At 37.8% G+C, this 21,713-nt stretch overlaps 1 protein-coding gene across 1 annotated transcript in view; it reads left to right on the top strand.

The window, feature by feature from the left end:
• The window catches only part of CCDC102B (coiled-coil domain containing 102B), a 184,368-nt gene extending 163,202 nt beyond the window's left edge, over window positions 1–21,166 (top strand). The window contains exon 7 of the mRNA XM_065890451.1: window positions 21,059–21,166. Coding sequence (XP_065746523.1) covers window positions 21,059–21,166 — 108 coding nt within the window. The remainder of the gene's footprint in view (window positions 1–21,058) is intronic.
• Window positions 21,167–21,713: the final 547 nt, after the last annotated feature.

Here is a 21,713-nt window from a genome sequence, read left to right as displayed (position 1 = left end):
TCCAGCTACTGCTATAACCGTAGATTATTTTAGATAACAGTCATCAAAATTATTCAGAGGAAATTAATCAAAGTTTCTTGGTGAAGAGATTTCTGGAATGATACGGCTGTTGGTTCAGTTACAAAATAACCAAGGTTATAATAGACAGTTGCAGAAGTTTGGAACTCAGAAGCTTAAATATAATTCAACAAATAATGAGGTGTCCATTTCTGTTTCAGAAACATTTTTAGAAACATTGCACTTTTGGAATCTCTTGTAGTTCTTTGAAACTTCCATTAGAAGTGGCCGATAACCACGTTTATAGATTATGTATGCAGAAGTTCATTCCCAAGTCAGTTTGCATCTTCTCTTTAAAGGAAGAGTATAATATTTTAATTATAAAGTTTTCTATTTGAATCTTATTCAGTTAAAGAAGGATTTTGTTCCGTCTTAACTTTCCACCTCAGGAAAGCAACCCATATAAATGCAGTTAGGTGCCTATAAGTGAAAACAGTTTCATTCATGGAGAAGTTGCAGGGTAAGTAACTTCCACTCCATATGTTTCTGTCATTTTGGAAAATTGTAATCTGGAAAGATATTTGTATGATAGAGGAAAACATTTCTTCCTTTTATCATTATAATTATCCCTTTTATCATTATAGTCCTTTTCAAACACTTAAAGGTTCTCTTCTGAATAAAAGCTGACTATTAGACTATGATGTCTTCCCTATCCTCTGTGGGAAATTAAGCACTAGTCCTTTGATTTATCAATCAAAAAATATCACTTGTTTCCCTTTCTCTTAACATACATATCTTACGTATTTTTGTAGTCTGCTTATTTATGAAACATATTTTTGAAGACTTTCTTTTCTAGTTATTCCTTTCATGAATTTTATTTTGAAATAACATTGTATCTCTTTCTAATTTTGGCTATCTAATTCTTGTTTTAATAAGAGCTTGAGCCTTAGCTGTAATCAATTAAGAGTAATTACTGGTTTTTAAATATTCTATTAGTTTCTAACTTGTTTTTCTTTGTGGTTTTTTAGATACAAGTCATGTGGCTTTTAGTAAGATTTCCGTTTTCTATGTTTTATAAAGGTTTCACCACATATTTGTAGAAACAGGTTTTTCTGACTCACTAGCAGGTTGTCACCTGTGTAGATGGCCTATAGGGTGCCAGGCACTGTCTTCATACCTAGGCTGAATTGCTAGAGTACAGAGCCATGAGGAAGAGTTTCCAAACCCTGTTATAATAAGCAAAATTGAGTAGTTTCGTACTGAATATTCTTGTTCTTAATGTTTACATTCCTCTAAGAGTTTTACAATTCTAATCACATTTCATCTTTGCATTTCTGTAACTGATGTGTCTGCAATTTCCTTTTCTTTTGGTTAAAATAACGAGGAGTAACAGTATTTTTATACCCATGTTCAACATTAGTTGGAGATTAAGCCTGGTGATTCAAGACCTGTGATACAAGATTAAAACTTGGGACAAAAATGGCAATTTCATTTCTTTCATTAAGTTTCATGATGCTGGAATTCACTCCAGTATCCAAAGGCAAAGAGGCACATAGCCCAGTGCTCTTACAAAGCTTCCTTCTGAAAGCAGACATCTGTTGTGTGTTAATTGAGTAAAATAAAACAGGGAAGGAAGGATTGTTTGTTCCCTGGGTACGTTATTAGTGTTCTCTACTATTCAGATTCTCAAAGAGGAAAGTGGGAAATATATACATCATGGTGCTGATCAAATACAAGTGCTGTTGTCACGAAAATTAATATTATTTGACAATGTTTTGTCTTCCTTTGATGTTAGACAAGATATTATTATTCTCTGCGCAAACACTTTAGCATATTGGTTAGGTGAATGCAACTTGAAGTCCGTTTTAATAAAGATCAATATCAAAACCTTTGTGAGATACCAGTTACAAATTAAATACACTTAGTGTTTTCTCACACATCTTGATGAGACTTTTCTACTCTATGGAAATAGATGCCCTATAGTTGTCTGTAATTTGGATAAAATTAACACCAATTAAGTGTCCCTTATCAAGAAACCACACCATAAACACTTGTAATATTGCTGCCCCAGGTGATCCAATGGAATCCTGAAGTGTTCTCTCAACTACAGATTTGTCACATAATATCATAGCTTTGATTCTACAGTTGCTATGGTACCCTGAACAAATACTCAGTATTAGTCTCTCAGGACATAAATTAAGAATCATCAGTATTGTAGGATGTCAGGAGCTTAGCTCCCACTGACCATGATGCTGGTTTAATTTATTGAAAAGAAAAGAAAATAGCTCTGAGCTGAAATAAACTGTTTAATAGAATGCTTTGTATATAAATAAATAGTCACATAAGATTATCTAGGTCAATACATGTTAAAGCAATGCCAATAATTGTTAGACTTATTAAGGCATCAAGTCCATCCAATTCTTGAATATTTCAAAAGTTCATTATATAAAGATAAAGCAATGAAATATTCTAGATTCAAGTGATACTATTATTTAAGATAACATTCTTAAGAGCTCTGGAATCCTTGGATATATTCAATTGGCTTAATTCTATTGTAGATACCATAGAATTAATTTTGATTTGGCTTAATATATAAATATTATAGCAACTGAAATGTATGCCATATTTACTCTTATTGTTTATTTTAACGTCTTTATTGAGATCTAATTCATATACACTTTTAGAAGTGTTCAATTCATTGGTTTCTAGTAAAATAGAGTTGTCCCACAGTTACTACAATCTAAGTTTAAAACATTTTCGTTATCTCAAAAAGGAAAACACAAACCCATTATCAGTCATTCCCCATTCTCCCTATACCCCCAGCCCTTGGCAATCACTAGCCTACTTTCTATCACTGTGGAGTTACCTATTTTAGAATAGGTAACTCCTATTCTATATTCTATAGAATCTATAGAATCTATGGCCTTTTGTGACTGGCTTCTTTCACTTAGTATAGTGTCTTCAAGGTTCATCCATATTGTAGCATGGATCAATACTTCATTCTTTATATGGCCGAATAATAGTGCATTGCATGGATATAGCACATTTTTCCTTCATTTTTCAGTTGATGACTATTTGGGTTATTGGGTTGTTACACTCCTTGTCTACTATGAATAATGTTGTTATGAACATTCATTTACAAGCTTTGTGTAGATGTTTTTATTTCCCTTGGATTGCTGGATCATATGGTAACTCTGTTAACATTTTTTTTTTAATTCGGGTATTGTTGTTTTACAATGTTGTGTAAGTTTCTATTGTACGGTGAAGTGGAGTTCCCTGTGCTATATAGCAGGTTCTCATTAGTTATCTATTTTATACATATTGGTATATATATATCAATCCCAATCTCCCAATTCATCCCACGCCCCCCTTCTCCCCTTGGTGTTCAAATGTTTGTTGTCTGTGTGTCTATTTCTGCCTTGCACCAAACTCTTTTCCACAGTGGCTGTACCATTTTACACTCTCACAAGCAATGTCTGAGGGTTCCAATTTCTCTGCATTCTCACCGCCACTTGTCAGAGTTCATCTTTTTTAATACAGCCAACCTCGTGGAGGTGAAGTGGTACCTTACTGTGGTTTTGATTTGAATACTTAATGACTGATAATGCTAATCCTGTTTTCATGTACTAGTTGGCTATTTGTATATTTTCTTGGGAACAACTTATTCAGATTCTTTGTCCATTTTTTTTTTTTTTTTTAGCTTGCAACCATGTTTATTTGAAACTTGGGTGATTAAAGAGTTAAAAATATAATTATGTTAAACTAGGTTTTAGAATGTCAGTATTCTTGCTTAATCTTTTGCATTATCTAAGAAAAATTCTAAAGTTTAGATTAATACATGGCCAACTGTATTATCTTTTGTTTATTTTAGAAAGTACTTCACTTGTTAAAAGTAGCCAAATATCAAGCTTGAAAATGAACATATTAATGAAAAATTTTAACAAATAAAAATGTTTTTTTAGAACACATTTCTTATTAGAATAGTTTTAGATTTACAGAAACATTGTGAAGACAGTACAGTGAATTCCCATATACCCCAGGGCCAGTTTCCCACATTAGTCACATCTTACATTCGTGTGGTACATTTGTCACAGTTAATGAACCTTTATTGATATAGTATCATTAAAGTCCATACTGTATTCATATTTTCTCAGTTTTTTTTTTTTCTGTTTTTTTTGCGGTACGCGGGCCTCTCACTGTTGTGGCCTCTCCCGTTGCGGAGCACAGGCTCCGGATGCGCAGGCTCAGCAGCCATGGCTCACGGGCCCAGCCGCTCCACGGCATTTGGGATCTTCCCGGACCGGGGCACGAACCCGTGTCCCATGCATCGGCAGGCAGACTCTCAACCACTGCGCCACCAAGGGAACCCTCTCAGTTTTTTTATCGTAGTGTTTTTCCTGTTCCAGAATCCTATCCAGAATACACGTTACACTTAGTTGTCATATCTGCTTAGTCTCCTTTGTGCTGTAATGATTTCTCAAACTTTTCTTGTTTTTGGTGACCTTAAGTTTTGAGTACTGGTCAGGTATTGTGAAAATGCCTCAATTGGAATTTGTCTAATGATTTTTTCTTGATTAGACTGGGGTTAAGGTTTTTTGGCAGGAAGACCTCACAGGTAAAGTGCCCTTGTCATCACAGTCATATTAAGGGTACCTGTTAACAATATGACCTAACACTTGATGTTGACCTTGATCACCTGGCTCAGTAGTGTTTGTAGGTTTCTCCACTGTAAAGGTACTCTTTATTCACCCTTTCCATTATGTACTCTTTGGAAGGAAGTCACTACACTTAAGAGGTGGGAAGTTATGCTCTATCTCCTTGAGCGTGGTGTCTAGATAAATTATTCATGATTCTTTTTTTTTTTTTTTTAAACATCTTTATTGGGGTATAATTGCTTTACAATGGTGTGTTAGTTTCTGCTTTATAACAAAGTGAATCAGCTATACATATACATATGTTCCCATATGTCTTCCCTCTTGCGTCTCCCTCCCTCCCACTCTCCCCATCCCACCCTTCCAGGCTGTCACAAAGCACCGAGCTAATATCCCTGTGCCTTGCGGCTGCTTCCCCCCAGCTATCTACCTTACTACGTTTGTTAGTGTGTATATGTCCATGACTCTCTCTCGCCCTGTCAAAACTCACCCCTCACCCTCCCCATACCCTCAAGTCCGTTCTCCAGTAGGTCTGCGTCTTTATTCCTATCTTACCCCTAGGTTCTTCATGACATTTTTTTCCCTTAAATTCCATATATATGTGTTAGCATACGGTATTTGTCTTTTTCTTTCTGACTTACTTCACTCTGTATGACAGACTCTAGGTCTATCCATCTCATTACAAATAGCTCAATTTCATTTCTTTTTAAGGCTGAGTAATATTCCATTGTGTATATGTGCCACATCTTCTTTATCCATTCATCCGATGATGGGCGCTTAGGTTGTTTCCATGTCCTGGCTATTGTAAATAGAGCTGCAATGAACATTTTGGTACATGACTCTTTTTAAATTTTGGTTTTCTCAGGGTATATGCCAAGTAGTGGGATTGCTGGGTCATATGGTAATTCTATTTGTAGTTTTTTAAGGAACCTCCATACTGTTCTCCACAGTGGCTGAACCAATTCACATTCCCACCAGCAGTGCAAGAGTGTCCCCTTTTCTCCACACCCTCTCCAGCATTTATTGTTTCTAGATTTTTTGATGATGGCCATTCTGACTGGTGTGAGATGATATCTCATTGTAGTTTTGATTTGCATTTCTCTAATGATTAATGATGTTGAGCATTCTTTCATGTGTTTGTTGGCATTCTGTATATCTTCTTTGGAGAAATGTCTATTTAGGTCTTCTGCCCATTTTTGGATGGGGTTGTTTGTTTTTTTGTTAATGAGCTGCTTGTAAATTTTGGAGATTAATCCTTTGTCAGTTGCTTCATTTGCAAATGTTTTCTCCCATTCTGAGGGTTGTCTTTTGGTCCCATTTGTTTATTTTTGTTTTTATTTCCATTACTCTAGGAGGTGGGTCAGAAAGGATCTTGCTGTGATTTATGTCATAGAGTGTTCTTCCTATGTTTTCTTCTAAGAGTTTGATAGTTTCTGGCCTTACATTTAGGTCTTTAATCCATTTTGAGCTTATTTTTGTGTATGGTGTTAGGGAGTGATCTAATCTCATACTTTTACATGTACCTGTCCAGTTTTCCCAGCACCATTTATTGAAGAGGCTGTCCTTTCTCCACTGTACATTCCTGCCTCCTTTATCAAAGATAAGGTGTCCATATGTGCGTGGGTTTATCTCTGGGCTTTCTATCCTGTTCCACTGATCTATCTTTCTGTTTTTGTGCCAGTACCATACTGTCTTGATTACTGTTGCTTTGTAATATAGTCTGAAGTCAGGGAGCCTTATTCCTCCAGCTCCTTTTTTCGTTCTCAAGATTGCTTTGGCTATTCGGGGTCTTTTGTGTTTCCATACAAATTGCAAAATTTTTTGTTCTAGTTCTGTGAAAAATGCCAGTGGTAGTTTGATAGGGATTGCATTGAATCTGTAGATTGCTTTGGGTAGTAGAGTCATTTTCACAATGTTGATTCTTCCCATCCAAGAACATGGTATATCTCTCCATCTATTTGTATCATCTTTAATTTCTTTCATCAGTGTCTTATAATTTTCTGCATACAGGTCTTTCGTCTCCTTAGGTAGGTTTATTCCTAGATATTTTATTCTTTTCGTTGCAATGGTAAATGGGAGTGTTTTCTTGATTTCACTTTCAGATTTTTCATCATTAGTATATAGGAATGCCAGAGATTTCTGTGCATTAATTTTGTATCCTGCTACTTTACCAAATTCATTGATTAGCTCTAGTAGTTTTCTGGTAGCGTCTTTAGGATTCTCTATGTATAGTATCATGTCATCTGCAAAGAGTGACAGCTTTACTTCTTCTTTTCCCATTTGGATTCCTTTTATTTCCTTTTCTTCTCTGATTGCTGTGGCTAAAACTTCCAAAACTATGTTGAATAAGAGTGGTGAGAGTGGGCAACCTTGTCTTGTTCCTGATCTTAGTGGAAATGCTTTCAGTTTTTCACCATTGAGGATGATGTTTGCTGTGGGCTTGTCATATATGGCTTTTATTATGTTTAGGAAAGTTCCCTCTATGCCTACTTTCTGGAGGGTTTTTATCATAAATGGGTGTTGAATTTTGTCGAAAGCTTTCTCTGCATCTATTGAGATGATCATATGGTTTTTCTCCTTCAATTTGTTAATATGGTGTATCACATTGATAGATTTGCGTATATTGAAGAATCCTTGCATTCCTGGAATAAACCCCACTTGATCATGGTGTATGATCCTTTTAATGTGCTGTTGGATTCTGTTTGCTAGTATTTTGTTGAGGATTTTTGCATCTATGTTCATCAGTGATATTGGCCTGTAGTTTTCTTTCTTTGTGACATCCTTGTCTGGTTTTGGTATCAAGGTGATGGTGGCTTCGTAGAAGGAATTTGGGAGTGTTCCTCCCTCTGCTATATTTTGGAAGAGTTTGAGAAGGATAGGTGTTAGCTCTTCTCTAAACGTTTGATAGAATTCACCTGTGAAGCCATCTGGTCCTGGGCTTTTGTTTGTTGGAAGGTTTTTAATCACAGTTTCAATTTCAGTGCTTGTGATTGGTCTGTTCATATTTTCTATTTCTTCCTGATTCAGTCTTGGCAGGTTGTGCATTTCTAAGAATTTGTCCATTTCTTCCAGATTGTCCATTTTATTGGCATAGAGTTGCTTGTAGTAATCTCTCATGATTTTTTTTATTTCTGCAGTGTCAGTTGTTACTTCTCCTTTTTCATTTCTAATTCTATTGATTTGAGTCTTCTCCCTTTTTTTCTTGATGAGTCTGGCTAGTGGTTTATCTATTTTGTTTATCTTCTCAAAGAACCAGCTTTTAGTTTTATTGATCTTTGCTATTGTTTCCTTCATTTCTTTTTCATTTATTTCTGATCTGATTTTTATGATTTCTTTCCTTCTGCTAGCTTTGGGGTTTTTTTGTTCTTCTTTCTCTAATTGCTTGAGGTGCACGGTTAGGTTGTTTATTCGAGATGTTTCCTGCTTCTTAAGGTGGGCTTGTATTGCTATAAACTTCCCCCTTAGAACTGCTTTTGCTGCATCCCATAGGTTTTGGGTCGTTGTGTCTCCATTGTCATTTGTTTCTAGGTATTTTTTTATTTCCTCTTTGATTTCTTCAGTGATCACTTCGTTATTAAGTAGTGTATTGTTTAGCCTCCATGTGTTTGTATTTTTTACAGATCTTTTCCTGTAATTGATATCTAGTCTCATGGCGTTGTGGTCGGAAAAGATACTTGATACAATTTCAGTTTTCTTAAATTTACCAAGGCTTGATTTGTGACCCAAGATATGATCTATCCTGGAGAATGTTCCATGAGCACTTGAGAAAAATGTGTATTCTGTTGTTTTTGGATGGAGTGTCCTATAAATATCAATTAAGTCCATCTTGTTTAATGTATCATTTAAAGCTTGTGTTTCCTTATTTATTTTCATTTTGGATGATCTGTCCATGGGTGAAAGTGGGGTGTTAAAGTCCCCTACTATGAATGTGTTACTGTTGATCTCCCCTTTTATGGTTGTTAGTATTTGCCTTATGTATTGAGGTGCTCCTATGTTGGGTGCATAAATATTTACAATTGTTATATCTTCTTCTTGGATCGATCCCTTGATCATTATGTAGTGTCCTTCTTTGTCCCTTTTAATAGTCCTTATTTTAAAGTCTATTTTGTCTGATATGAGAATTGCTACTCCAGCTTTCTTTTGGTTTCCATTTGCATGGAATATCTTTTTCCATCCCCTTACTTTCAGTCTGTATGTGTCTCTAGTTCTGAAGTGGGTCTCTTGTAGACAGCATATATAAGGGTCTTGTTTTTGTATCCATTCAGCCAATCTGTGTCTCTTGGTGGGAGCATTTAGTCCATTTACATTTAAGGTAATTATCGATATGTATGTTCCTATTTCCATTTTATATATTGTTTTGGGTTCGCTACTATAGGTCATTTCCTTCTCTTGTGTTTCGTGTCTAGAGAAGTTCCTTTAGCATTTGTTGTAAAGCTGGTTTGGTGGTGCTGAACTCTCTCAGCTTTTGCTTGTCTGTAAAGGTTTTAATTTCTCCATCAAATGTGAATGAGATCCTTGCTGGGTAGAGTAGTCTTGGTTGCAGGCTATTCTCCTTCATCACTTTCAGTATGTCCTGCCACTCCCTTCTGGCTTGTAGGGTTTCTGCTGAGAGATCAGCTGTTAACCTTATGGGGATTCCCTTGTGTGTTATTTGTTGTTTTTCCCTTGCTGCTTTTAATATGCTTTCTTTGTATTTAATTTTTGACAGTTTGATTAATATGTGTCTTGGCGTGTTTCTCCTTGTATTTATCCTGTATGGGACCCTCTGTGCTTCCTGGATTTGATTAACTATTTCCTTTCCCATATTAGGGAAGTTTTCAACTATAATCTCTTCAAATATTTTCTCAGTCCCTTTCTTTCTTTCTTCTTCTTCTGGAACCCCTATAATTCGAATGTTGGTGCGTTTCATGTTGTCCCAGAGGTCTCTGAGACTGTCCTCAGTTCTTTTCATTCTTTTTTCTTTATTCTGCTCTGCAGTAGTTATTTCCACTACTTTATCTTCCAGGTCACTTATCCGTTCTTCTGCCTCAGTTATTCTGCTATTGATCCTATCTAGAGTGATTTTAATTTCATTTATTGCATTGTTCATCGTTGCTTGTTTCATCTTTAGTTCTTGTAGGTCCTTGTTAACTGTTTCTTGCATTTTGTCCATTCTACTTCCAAGATTTCGGATCATCCTTACTATCATTATTCTGAATTCTTTTTCAGGTAGATTGCCTATTTCCTCTTCATTTGTTAGGTCTGGTGGGTTTTTATCTTGCTCCTTCATCTGCTGTGTGTTTTTCTGTCTTCTCATTTTGCTTATCTTACTGTGTTTGGGGTCTCCTTTTTGCAGGCTGCACGTTCGTAGTTCCCGTTGTTTTTGATGTCTGTCTCCAGTGGCTAAGGTTGTTTCAGCGGGTTGTGTAGGCTTCCTGGTGGAGGGGACTAGTGCCTGTGTTGTGCTGGATGAGGCTGGGTCTTGTCTCTCTAGTGGGCAGGTTCACGTCTGGTGGTGTGTTTTGGGGTGTCTGTGGCCTTATTATGATTTTAGGCAGCCTCTCTGCTAATGGGTGGGTTGTGTTCCTGTTTTGCTAGTTGTTTGGCATAGGTTGTCCAGCACTGTGGCTTGCTGGTCGTTGAGTGAAGCTGGGTGCTGGTGTTAAGATGGAGGTCTCTGGGATATTTCCACCGTTTAATATTATGTGGAGCTGGGAGGTCTCTTGTTGACCAGTGTCCTGAAGTTGGCTCTCCTACCTCAGAGGCAGAGCCCTGACTCCTGGCTGGAGCACCAAGAGCCTTTCATCCACACAGCTCAGAATAAAAGGGAGAAAAAGTAGGGAGAATTAGTAGAAGTATGAGTAAAGAAAGAAGGAAAGGAGGAAAGGAAGGAAGGAAGAAGCAAAGAAGGAAAGAAAGGAGGGAGGGAGGGAGGAAGGAAGGAAGGAGGGAAAGAAAAAAGAAAGAAAGATGATACAGTAAAAATAAAATAAAGTATAATATAGTTATTGAATTAAAAAATATTTAGAAAAAAAAAAAAGGGACGGATAGAACCTTAGGACAAATGTTGGAAGCAAAGCTATACAGAGAAAATCTTACACAGAAGCATACACATACACCTTCACAAAAAGAGGTAAAGGGGGAAAAATCATAAATCCTGCTCCCTGAGACCACCTCCTCAATTTGGGGTGATTCGTTGTCTAAAGGAGGGAAGGAAGGAAGGAAAGAAAGAAAGAACGAAGGTAAAGTATAATAAAGTTATTACAATTAAACTTAATTATTAAGAAAAAGAATTTTTAAAAAAAAGTCATGGACGGATAGAGCCCTAGGACAAATGGTGGAAGCAAGAGTATACAGACAAGATCTCACACAGAAGCATACACGTACACATTCACAAAAAGAGGAAAAGGGAAGAAAATCATAGATCTCGCTCCTAAATTCCACCTCTTCAATTTGGGATCATTCCTTGTCTATTCAGGTATTCCACAGATGCAGGGTATATCAAGTTGATTGTGGAGCTTCAATCCGCCGCCTCCGCGGCTGCCGGGAGAAACCTCCCCCTCTCCTCCCTGCTCTCACAGCTCACAGGAGCTCAGCTTTGTACCCGGCCCTGCCCCTGCGCGCAGATCGCTGGAGGGCGTCTGTTTTTTGCTCAGACAGGACGGGGTTAAAGGAGCCGCTGATTCGGGGCCTCCGGCTCACTCAGGCCGGGGGTTGGGGGATGGGGGAAGGAGGGGCACTGCGTGCGGGGCGGGCCTGCGGCGGCAGAGGCGGCGTGACGCTGCGGCAGAGGCCGGCGTGACGTTGCAGCAGCCTGAGGCCCGCCTTGCGTTGTCCCGGGGAAGTTGTCCCTGGATCCCGGGAACCTGGCAGTGGCGGGCTGCACAGGCTCCGCGGAAGAGGGGCACGGAGAGTGACCTGTGCTCGCACACAGCCCCCCTGGTGGCGGCAGCAGCAGCCTTAGCGTCTCATGCCCGTCTCTGAGGTCCGCGCCCTCAGCCGCGGCTCGCGCCCGTCTCTGGAGCTCCTTTAAGCAGCGCTCTTAAACCCCTCTCCTCGCGCACCAGGAAACAAAGAGGGAAGAAAAAGTCTCTTGCCTCTTCGGCCGGTGCAGGCTTTTCCCCGAACTCCCTCCCGGCTAGTCGTGGTGCACTAACCCCTTCAGGCTATGTTCAAGCTGCCAACCCCAGTCCTCTCCCTGAGCTCCGTCCAAAACCAAAACCCGAGCCTCAGCTCGCAGCCCCGCCCGCCCCGGCGGGTGAGCAGACAAGCCTCTCGGGTTGGTGAGTGCCGGTCAGCACCGATCGTCTGTGCAGGAATCTCCCCGCTTTGCCTTCCGCACCCGTCGCTGTGCACTACTCCGCGGTCCCGAAACTCCCCCCTCTGCCTCCCGCAGTCTCCGCCCGCGGAGGGGCTTCCTAGTGTGTGGAAACTTTTCCTCCTTCACAGCTCCCTCCCACTGGTGCAGGTGCCGTCCTTATTCTTTTGTCTCTGTTTTTTCTTTTGCCCTACCCAGGTACGTGGGGAGTTTCTTGCCTTTTGGGAGGTCTGAGGTCTTCTGCCAGCCTTCAGTAGGAGTTCTGTAGGAGTTGTTCCACGTGTGGCTGTATTTCTGGTGTATCCGTGGGGAGGAAGGCGATCTCCGCGTCTTACTCTTCCGCCATCTTCAAGGTCCCCCTGTCCATTTTTTAAAAAAATATTGAGTTGTGTTTTTTGTATATTCTGGATATAAATCCCTACTCAAATACATGATTTGCAAATATTTTCTCTCATTACATATATTATCTTTTCAACTTGATAGTTTCATTCGAAGCATAAAACTTTTAGAAATAATTTTAATCAAGTCCAATTTATTTTTTCTTTTGTTGCTTGTGCTCTGCTGTTTTGTGCAAAAAACATTGACTATTTCAATGTCATGAAGATTTACTCCCATGTTTTCTTAGAGTTTTATAGTTTTAGATATATTTAGGTCTATGATTCATTTTGAGTTAATTTTTATAAATGAGGTGAGCATAATTCAGAATTATGCTTGTGGATATCTAATTGTCCTGGAACTACTTGTTGAAAAGATAATTCTTTGCCTCACTGAAGTATCTTGACACCCATATCAAATTCCAGCTGACCCTGGACTCTTGATAGACATTTAGGTCAATGGAATAAAAGTGTATCCTTCTGCCAGTAAAGCATTGTCTTGATGACTACAGTTTTAGTTAAGTATTGAAATCAGGAAGTGTCAGTTCTCCAGATTTATTCTTCTCTTGTAATTCTTCTGTTCCTGTTTTCATACTTTTGTTGTTGCTAAGAATGTTGAGCTTCATCACAGATTTAACCACATGTGTTCCCAAAGAGAAGGAAATACTGGCACTAAAGTACAGCTACTTGGAAAATTATTCTGGATTGTTTTTGTTTTTTGGTCACTAAGATGACAATAAAACCTTTGGGGAAATAATTGATTCACATCGCTGGGAATGTAATTTTTATCATTCATTCACTGTAAGGTCCACTTAGAGAAAACTGTCTTCAGGTTTCCCAGAATAGTTTCCTTAAAATGGGAATCTCTCAAATCTGAACCATGTGTCATTCTTTATTGAATTACTCAGTTGAACCATTCACTTAAAAGCAAACTTATTCCTTTTGCTCTGAAGAATTTAATTCTGTCATTCAGCTGAGATATAGTACTTTCGTTAACCCTATATAATAATTGCACTGTTACCTTAGCTCATTAGAAAATTTATAGTTTAGTAAATTATTTCAGCAATTACATTTATGCCCTTTCATGAAAGGCCTGTGAAATTCAGTGACATATGTATTTAAAAAGAAGGCCAGTAAGGAAACTGATAAATAATTCTGGCAAATCACACCTATTATCATGGATTATAAGACTACAGAACATTTAGTATTCTGTTAAAGTGAGATCACATTTTAATTTTGAATACCTTAGTAAGAATTAGCTGGAGTCACTGAATATAAATCATCCAATAATTTCCATATAGGTAGCAATAAGATATTATATTTAATAGCTTGAAGTTAATTCTTACATTGAAATATATGTATACTCATGTAACACATGCTATATACTTAGCAAACTTCTCAAAAGGCAACCACTTTCCATCAGAGATCACCAGGAAGTTTTAGTAAAATGTTCCTGTTGATTTTAATGATTTTTTCTTTTTTAGGTGAAGAGCATATTGTGGTATAATCCTTAATGGAATGGTTCAGAATATTTCAGTTCCAATTAAAAATTAGTCTGTACTAATTATTTAAAGTCAGCAAGTTGTCATGCCCACTTATTCCTTACAAAGTTGGGTTTAGGGAATTTGTGAACAGGACACTTATCTGAATTTGTGCCATCTTTCCTCATTACCTTAATCAAATTCCAAACTGCAGAGATTATAAAGACACCCCACTGTGGATGCCCTAGAGCAGAGTTGGAGCAGGTTGGCCAGAAAGAGTTGCCAGAATACCCAATGCTAAACATGTCACTTCAATTTCTGTGACATGGGTCCCACTCAATTGCTAATGGAAAGATGTATCAAAACTGATTATCAATGGTTTCCAGCTAGATTTAGGTAAGGATGTATGTAATAAAAATAAAAATGGGTTTATGTGCTATTGTCTGCATCACCTAACAGGCTTTCCTTTTCTAGGCTTTCCTTTGTCATTTTATTTTCCTTTCTTTTCAATGATGGAGATTAACATATTCCAGGAATTGCAAGTCCTTTTTAGCTGAAGTCATTGTCTCCATACTACCAAGTCTTAGTCGATAGCTGGACCTTATTATACTGCCAGTTTGATCAGATTGTAATATATGGTGTAAACATTTTTCCTGAATTATGAATTTTTGGGAATCTACCCAGATGTCAGCCAGACTGGCCAGGGCCTTACCAGATTGGCAATGGGATCAAAGCAATTATTCTGTGCTCGACGGTAAGTACTGAACTGAATTTATCTGGCATATGAATGTTTTAGGATACTATGGATATAGAATTTGCAAATTATGGTCTTCTTTCTTGGCATATTTAACAAAAGTGGAAGGGCATCTGTTGCTTTAGCCTACCCAACATTAATTTATTCTTTTTTTTTAAACATGCAAAGACTATTCTAAGCACTTGAAATCTATACATGAATAAAATGAATATCCCTTCTGCATGGAATTTGCATTCCAGTGGAGAGAGATGGAGACAATTTATATATAAATCATATGACTGCTGGAAAAAAACAGGTGTTCTTGCTTTGGATGCAGGTTGCAATGTTAAATATGGTGTCTGGGCTCAGATTTGAATAAATACATGGAAAATGTTAATGAAAGTTAATCATGCAGATAACTGTTGAAAGAAGGTTCCAGGCAGAAGGAACAGTCAGTGCAAAGCCCCTGATGGGAAGGATCAAGTAGAGAAAGAAACAGGAAGATATATGAGAGCACCGTGTATTTTTTTTTTTAATTTATTTATTTTTGGCTGTGTTGGGTCTTTGTTGCTGCGCGTGGGCTCTTCACTAATTGCAGTGAGCGGGGGCTTCTCGTTGCGGTGGCTTCTCTCGTTGCGGAGCATGTGCTCTAGGCGTGCGGGCTTCAGTAGTTGTGGCACATGGGCTTAGTTGCTCCACGGCATGTGGGATCTTCCTGGACCAGGGCTCGAACCTGTGTCCTCTGCATTAGCAGGTGGATTCTAACCACTGCGCCGCCAGGGAAGTCCCAGCACCGTGTATTGATGAAACTGTGTGTGTCCTTGAGTAGGTGAACGAGCGTGGGATCTGGTGCACAAGTGGGAACAGGGAAAGTTAAAGTGTGTGTGTATGTATCTGCAGCACTTTCAAGAACCTCACAGCCTGTGAGAGAGAGACGATGACTATTATAATTTAGTTTGATAAGTTTAAGATCAAGGGTAAAGGTAAACAACAGACATAGCAGAGTATTTGTTATTAATGTGAAGAGGCTTTTATTTGCTTTTCACAATCTAAATGCCTAAGAATACACTAAATGTCACAAGACCTTCATCAACAGTTCATTCCTTACTTAATATCAGAATTTATAACTGTGAATGAGGAAAATAAATAAGTTTTTATTTGGTAGATTTTGGTTTCTTAAAAACATTTTTTTTACTTTTAAAAAATTTTATATTGGAGTATATTTGACTTACATGCTTCTGGTGTACAGCAGTGATTCAGTTATGCATATACATATATCTATTCTTTTTCAGATTCTTTTCCCATATAGGTTATTACAGAGTACTGAGTAGAGTTCCTTGCGCTATACAGTAGGTCCTTGTTGATTATCTATTTTATATATAATAGTATGTATATGTTAATTCCAACCTCCTAATTTATCCCTCCTTCTGATGTTAGACCCCCAGACTGGGGACCCTGACGTGGGGCTCAGAACTCTCACTCCTGTGGGAGAATCTGTGTGATATAATTATTTTCCAGTTTGTGGGTCACCTCCCCGGAGGGTACGGGATTTGTTTGTATCATGAATGCACGCCTCCTGCCGTCTCATTGTGGCTTCTTCTCTGCCTTTAGAAGTAGAGTATCTTTTCTGGCAGGTTCCAGTCCTTTGTTGTCAATGGTTATTCAGCAGTTAGTTGTGATATTGGCGTTTTTGTGAGAGGAAGTGAGCTCAGGTCCTTCTACTCCACCGTTTTGTCTGGGGATTGGAAAATAAAAACTTACTTTGTTCCAGATCAACCTTGACAAGTGCATGTGGCCTTGGGTCCCTCTTAGGGAAGGATGGACCTTTGCCTTTACTCCAGTCCTATTTGTTCTTAAAGGTTGTAAGGAAAGAGAGGCACTTTTGAAGGCACTGGATCAACACCAATCCAAACAGCACAGACCTCTAAGAGAGGATCCAGATTCTCTTGGTCCCTTTCCTATTTGTCCAGATTAATGCTAGAGTGGGTGGAGTATCGTCCCACCAGTAGTAAAGGGTCACTCTCCCAATGCCCTTCTTCTCCACAGGCCTCGCTGCAGGTAGGGCCTGCAGATTCCTCTCCTTCAGCTGCCTCAGAATCTGTTCTATCTTCCCCTCCACCTGCCAGGACCTTCCGACTCCATGACTCTGTGGCTGCATCCACTGCAGCCCGGCCTAAGCTCCACAGCAGAGAATTTAAGAAAAGCTACATCATTTGGGCCAGGGTAATTGTACTGACCTCTACTCAGTGTGTTCCAAGGGCCAGCAGCATCAGTATCACCTGGCAGCTTGAGAAGTGGAAAAATCATGAACCCTGCTTGACACCCACTGAGTCATTATTAGCATTTTAACAAGATCCTAAGGTGATTCATAGAATGTTAAAGTTTAAGAAGCCTGTTTTAAAGGATTTTTTTTTGGCGGTACTCGGGCCTCTCACTGTTGTGGCCTCTCCCGTTGCGGAGCACAGGCTCCGGACGCGCAGGCTCAGCAGCCATGGCTCACGGGCCCAGCCGCTCCGCGGCATGTGGGATCTTCCCGGACCGGGACACGAACCCGTGTCCCCTGAATCAGCAGGCGGACTCTCAACCACTGCACCACCAGGGAAGCCCTTAAAGGATTTTAGGAGTAGAGTCGTAGTCCATTGCATAGAGAAGAGAGAATGTGAGCAAAGATATTGGGGAAAGAAAGAAAATGAGCATGACTGCCACCCAACCCACCCTGTTGTGGGCTAAAAATACAAAAAGCTCAGGGCTGCTGGAGAACAAAAGAAAACCTGGGATTACCCTGGTAGGTAATATGAGAGAGAAAATGGGAGGAGGGTTTATGTGCTCATCTGGGCACTGTGAGCTCTTGAGGGGTTCGTCAAGTGGGGAGATAAGATCAGAATTGGATGTTAGCCAAATCTCCAAGGTGAGGTCTGAATTACACCTTGGGTATTTTCCATTGCATTTTCAGCATCCTTAACGCAAATTGAGAAAATATAACACTTCCACCAGTATCTTGTATCATTTTGGGTTTTTCTTTGTATGTTATTTTACATAAGAAATGTCATGCATCACTCACAATATTGTGAGCCTTTTTTCCAAAGTTAAATATCATAAAATAGCTTTATGAATTCTAATTAAACATCTTAATGTCTGCAGAATGTTCTGTCAGAGTGACGGAGTATAATTAAACATAAAACTTTCAGTAATCATTCAGGTCAGTTTGACTTTTTCATGAACATAATGAAAGAGTTTTTATGTGTCTGATATTATTTTTCAGACATTTCAATACAAGAATTTTTAAAAATATGAATGTTAAAACTTGGTATACATTTCCAAAATGCATTACAAAATTTATTTACTCCAGTTATTCCAATTTCAAATATAATAAATATCAACTTAAACTCTGCTGTTCTTAGAGTTGTACCAAAATATTCCTTAAAATACCTGTCTGTAATTAAGCTTTCCAAGTAGTTACCATATATCCCATATTGGTATTCCTATATTAAAATCCCAAGTGATAGAAAAGCTGAAAATTTATAAATTGAAGAAAAAGTACAAAAAGATAATATTTCTCATTTGTTAAGTAAATGATTTGGGAACTGCCCTTGGTAATGCCAAATAGGTGGGTTGTTTCCAAGTAGATATTTGAAAGAAAATGAAAATGTGAAATAATCCGACATTCCAGAATAATAAGTCAATCATTATTAGCCTATTACCTTATTCTTCTAATTTTTATCCTGATAGAAAATTAATCTTTAATGAGGCATGAACGTTGAGCATCCCAATTCCTCCCCAAATAATGAAATTGGATGCAAGACTGTATCTGAAGAAGCAAAATTAGTCTGGATGCCTGGCCTACTTGAATTTTTTTTTTTTTTTTTTAATTTATTTATTTATTTATTTTTGGCTGAGTTGGGTCTTCGCTGCTGCACGCGGGCCCTCTCCAGTTGTGGCAAGCGGGGGCCACTCCTCGTTGCGGTGTGTGGGCCTCTCACCGCCGTGGCCTCTCCTGTTGCGGAGCACGGGCTCTAGGCGCGCGGGCTTCAGTAGTTGTGGCACGTGGACTCAGTAGTTGTGGCTTGCAGGCTCTAGAGTGCAGGTTCAGTAGTTGTGGCACACGGGCCCAGCTGCTCCGCGGCACGTGGGATCCTCCCGGACCAGGGCCCGAGCCCATGTCCCCCGCATCGGCAGGCGGACTCCCAGCCACTGCGCCACCAGGGAAGCCCCCTACTTGAATTTTATCAGAGCTTTTAAGTAATATATATACAGACATGTTTGTACTTTAATAACTATTTTTGTAACATTTATCTAGCAAAATATGCAACACTTGATTTGAATACGATGTAAAATATAATTAAATCCATATAATGATTAAATCCAACATGAGCCTAATATATTAACAAATACATGTTACATTAACTGCAGAAACATTGGAACTAGAGACATGTAGAATATCTGTAAAAAAATTTCTGGTTCAACATTTATCTATATAAAGCAGAAACTAGGAAAAGTGAGGTCCACAAAAACCTGCACAGGTTAGATAAGGGAGAACTTTGATGGTAAGAAAGTAAACTTGGATTATGTATATAAAAGTAATTCTGTTAGGTGTATATATAAACTTAAGAATTGTGGATGTCAAAAAAAGTGTGTATTACTAAAAATGTCTGAATGTTTGACATCTAGAAATAAAAATATTTGAGAGTTAATTTTGATACACCTTAACAAAGTTTACTTCATGGGCACAAGTAATTGCTGAAGGGTTTATAGAATGGTGAGGGTATGAAGAGAAATAGCTTTTTTCTCCTGGAAAATAATAATGCCAACTCAACTCTATTTAATTCTTTCCAATGTTTAAAATGATTTAACTTGAATAACACTGACCAAGAGATCAGAGAATTGGGATTCATTTTCATATTTAGCAGTAAGTTGACTTTGCACAAGGTGAGGAAGATTTGATTATCCTTACAGTTTTATTAAATACGGAAATTATTAACCTTATTTTACTATAGTGCCATAGCTCAGCAGTCTGTTTGGAGAGGCAAGATTTTTGTCTTGAAGCTGCATATGCATGGTAATTTCCACAAGATTTTGAAATATTCAATTGGAGGAATATGGTTGCTAGATATTGTTGTGAGGGAGAGAAGACACTAACTATCTAAACCCACCCCATGGAACTTCCACTCAGGCTAAACAACTTGGCAACTTAATTAAACACCTATTGAAATGTGTTTATATATAGAAAAAATAAAATTGGAGATCTACCTCACATCATGTACAAAAATTAACTCCATCTTGATCTAGGATTTAAATGACAAATACAAAACTTTAACAAATTTTAGTTGAAAATACAGATTAATACTTCTCTAAGCTTTGCATAGGGAAGTACTTTTTAGCATCATTAAATACATCCTAACTGTAAAAATAATTGATAAATTTTGCTTAATAAAATGACTATTATTCATCCAAAGAGCTCTTAAATAAGATGGAAAAAATAAGTTATAAACTTGGAACACTTATAACAAAGGGTTAGTATCGAGATTATAACATAAACATGTACAGATAAAAAAGAAAAGAAAGAGCTCCAAATAGAGTAATGAGCAGAAGACCTGAATAGGAACAAAAGAAGAAGATCATTGAGCCAATAAAAATATAAAGAGGTATCAACCATAATCTATTGATCAAGGATTGGCAAAAGTTTTAATATCTCACACCACCAAGTGTTGGCGAAGATATGCTCAAACAGGATCCCATCTAACTGCCTTTGGGAGGTAACTTAGTAAATCATTTTTGGGAGACATTTTAGCATTATCTTGAAAAATTAAACATTAAAAAATATAACTTGGCAATTCTCCTCCTACGTATGTCTCCAGAGACTACTTTGCACAAATGCATCAGGAGATCTACACAAGAGTGTTCAGAGCAGCTCAAGCCTGCAAACAGTCTAATACTTATGGACAGGAGGGTGGTGTACTGTCATGGCACCATCATGCAGTACGATCTGGTAAACCAGAACAAAGAGGCTACAGTGAGTCACCAATACGGATGAGTCTTAGCAGTTGAATTAAAAAAGAAAGTATTGGAAGATTACATAGAGCATGATACCCATTTTTTTAATGTTTAAGTTAAAAACAACTAAAGGAATACATTTTAAAGAATATTTCTATTTGTACCATTATGTTTGTGTGTCTATATAAGTGTACATATATACACTTAGCATATGTATATGCACACATATATGCTATACTTAAATACACACATGCAAATATGTAAAACTATTTTCAAAATCTTGAGAATAAGGTAGGGGAGCTCAGGTTAGAAACAGGGGAGGAGTGCCTAGATAAGATTTTGTCAAATTCTAAGTTCCATGTAGATGTTTATTTTATTATTGACTATATGAACTAATTCTATAATTAAAAATAAGTATTCCTACACATTCATGTATATATACAAAAAAGAATGTGTCATGCAAAAAACTTGCTTTTAAAAGGATTTTCTTATTTCAATCATCTTACCTGAGGCATTTTCTATTTTGCTTTCAGCTTGATGATTTCCTGAATCAGATCCATAAGCTCCAGAGATCTTTGGATGAACAGAAAGAAAGAAATGAAAACTTGGAACTTAAACTCAGGCACTTACAAAACTGGTAATTATTTCACAAAATATGTCAAATTCAAGATCGAGATCTTAGATAGGGAAATCTTGATGTCCTTTTTCCCTCATTTTCTTAACAAAAACAATGTTATAGATATTTAACTAGAAATATTAAAAGGAACTTACAGGCACTCAGTACTTAAATTTATGGGCTACTTGGCTCTTATTGTTTTTTCCCCCAATAAATGTTACATGTTATGATAAAGACAATTTAAATATCATTTAAAAGCAACTCTAGTTCTAAAGGTGTAAAATTTCTGAAAGGCAAAAGGAGCTTTCAGAATACATTTCACAAACTGAAAGGGTTATAATACCTGCAAGAAAACAGAAGTTGTAAACCATACAGTTTGCTGGGTAGTTGATAAGAGAATCACTGTACCTAAGAAAAAGTAATGGTTTAAGTAATTGATAGACATTAAACACATCTTCCCAATCTATGTGGTAAGGGTGGCATGTTGTGTGAAAAATGTTTTTACCCCAGATTTGGTATAATTCTTCATACAAGGCACAAGTGGACAGAGGTGTCAAACACTATGATTTGCA

Source organism: Phocoena phocoena, chromosome 13 (assembly GCF_963924675.1).
Source record: "Phocoena phocoena chromosome 13, mPhoPho1.1, whole genome shotgun sequence".
Classification (NCBI taxonomy): domain Eukaryota; kingdom Metazoa; phylum Chordata; class Mammalia; order Artiodactyla; family Phocoenidae; genus Phocoena; species Phocoena phocoena.
The sequence above is the reverse complement of the archived record's forward strand: the minus strand, read 5'-3'. Positions and strand labels throughout refer to the sequence as shown.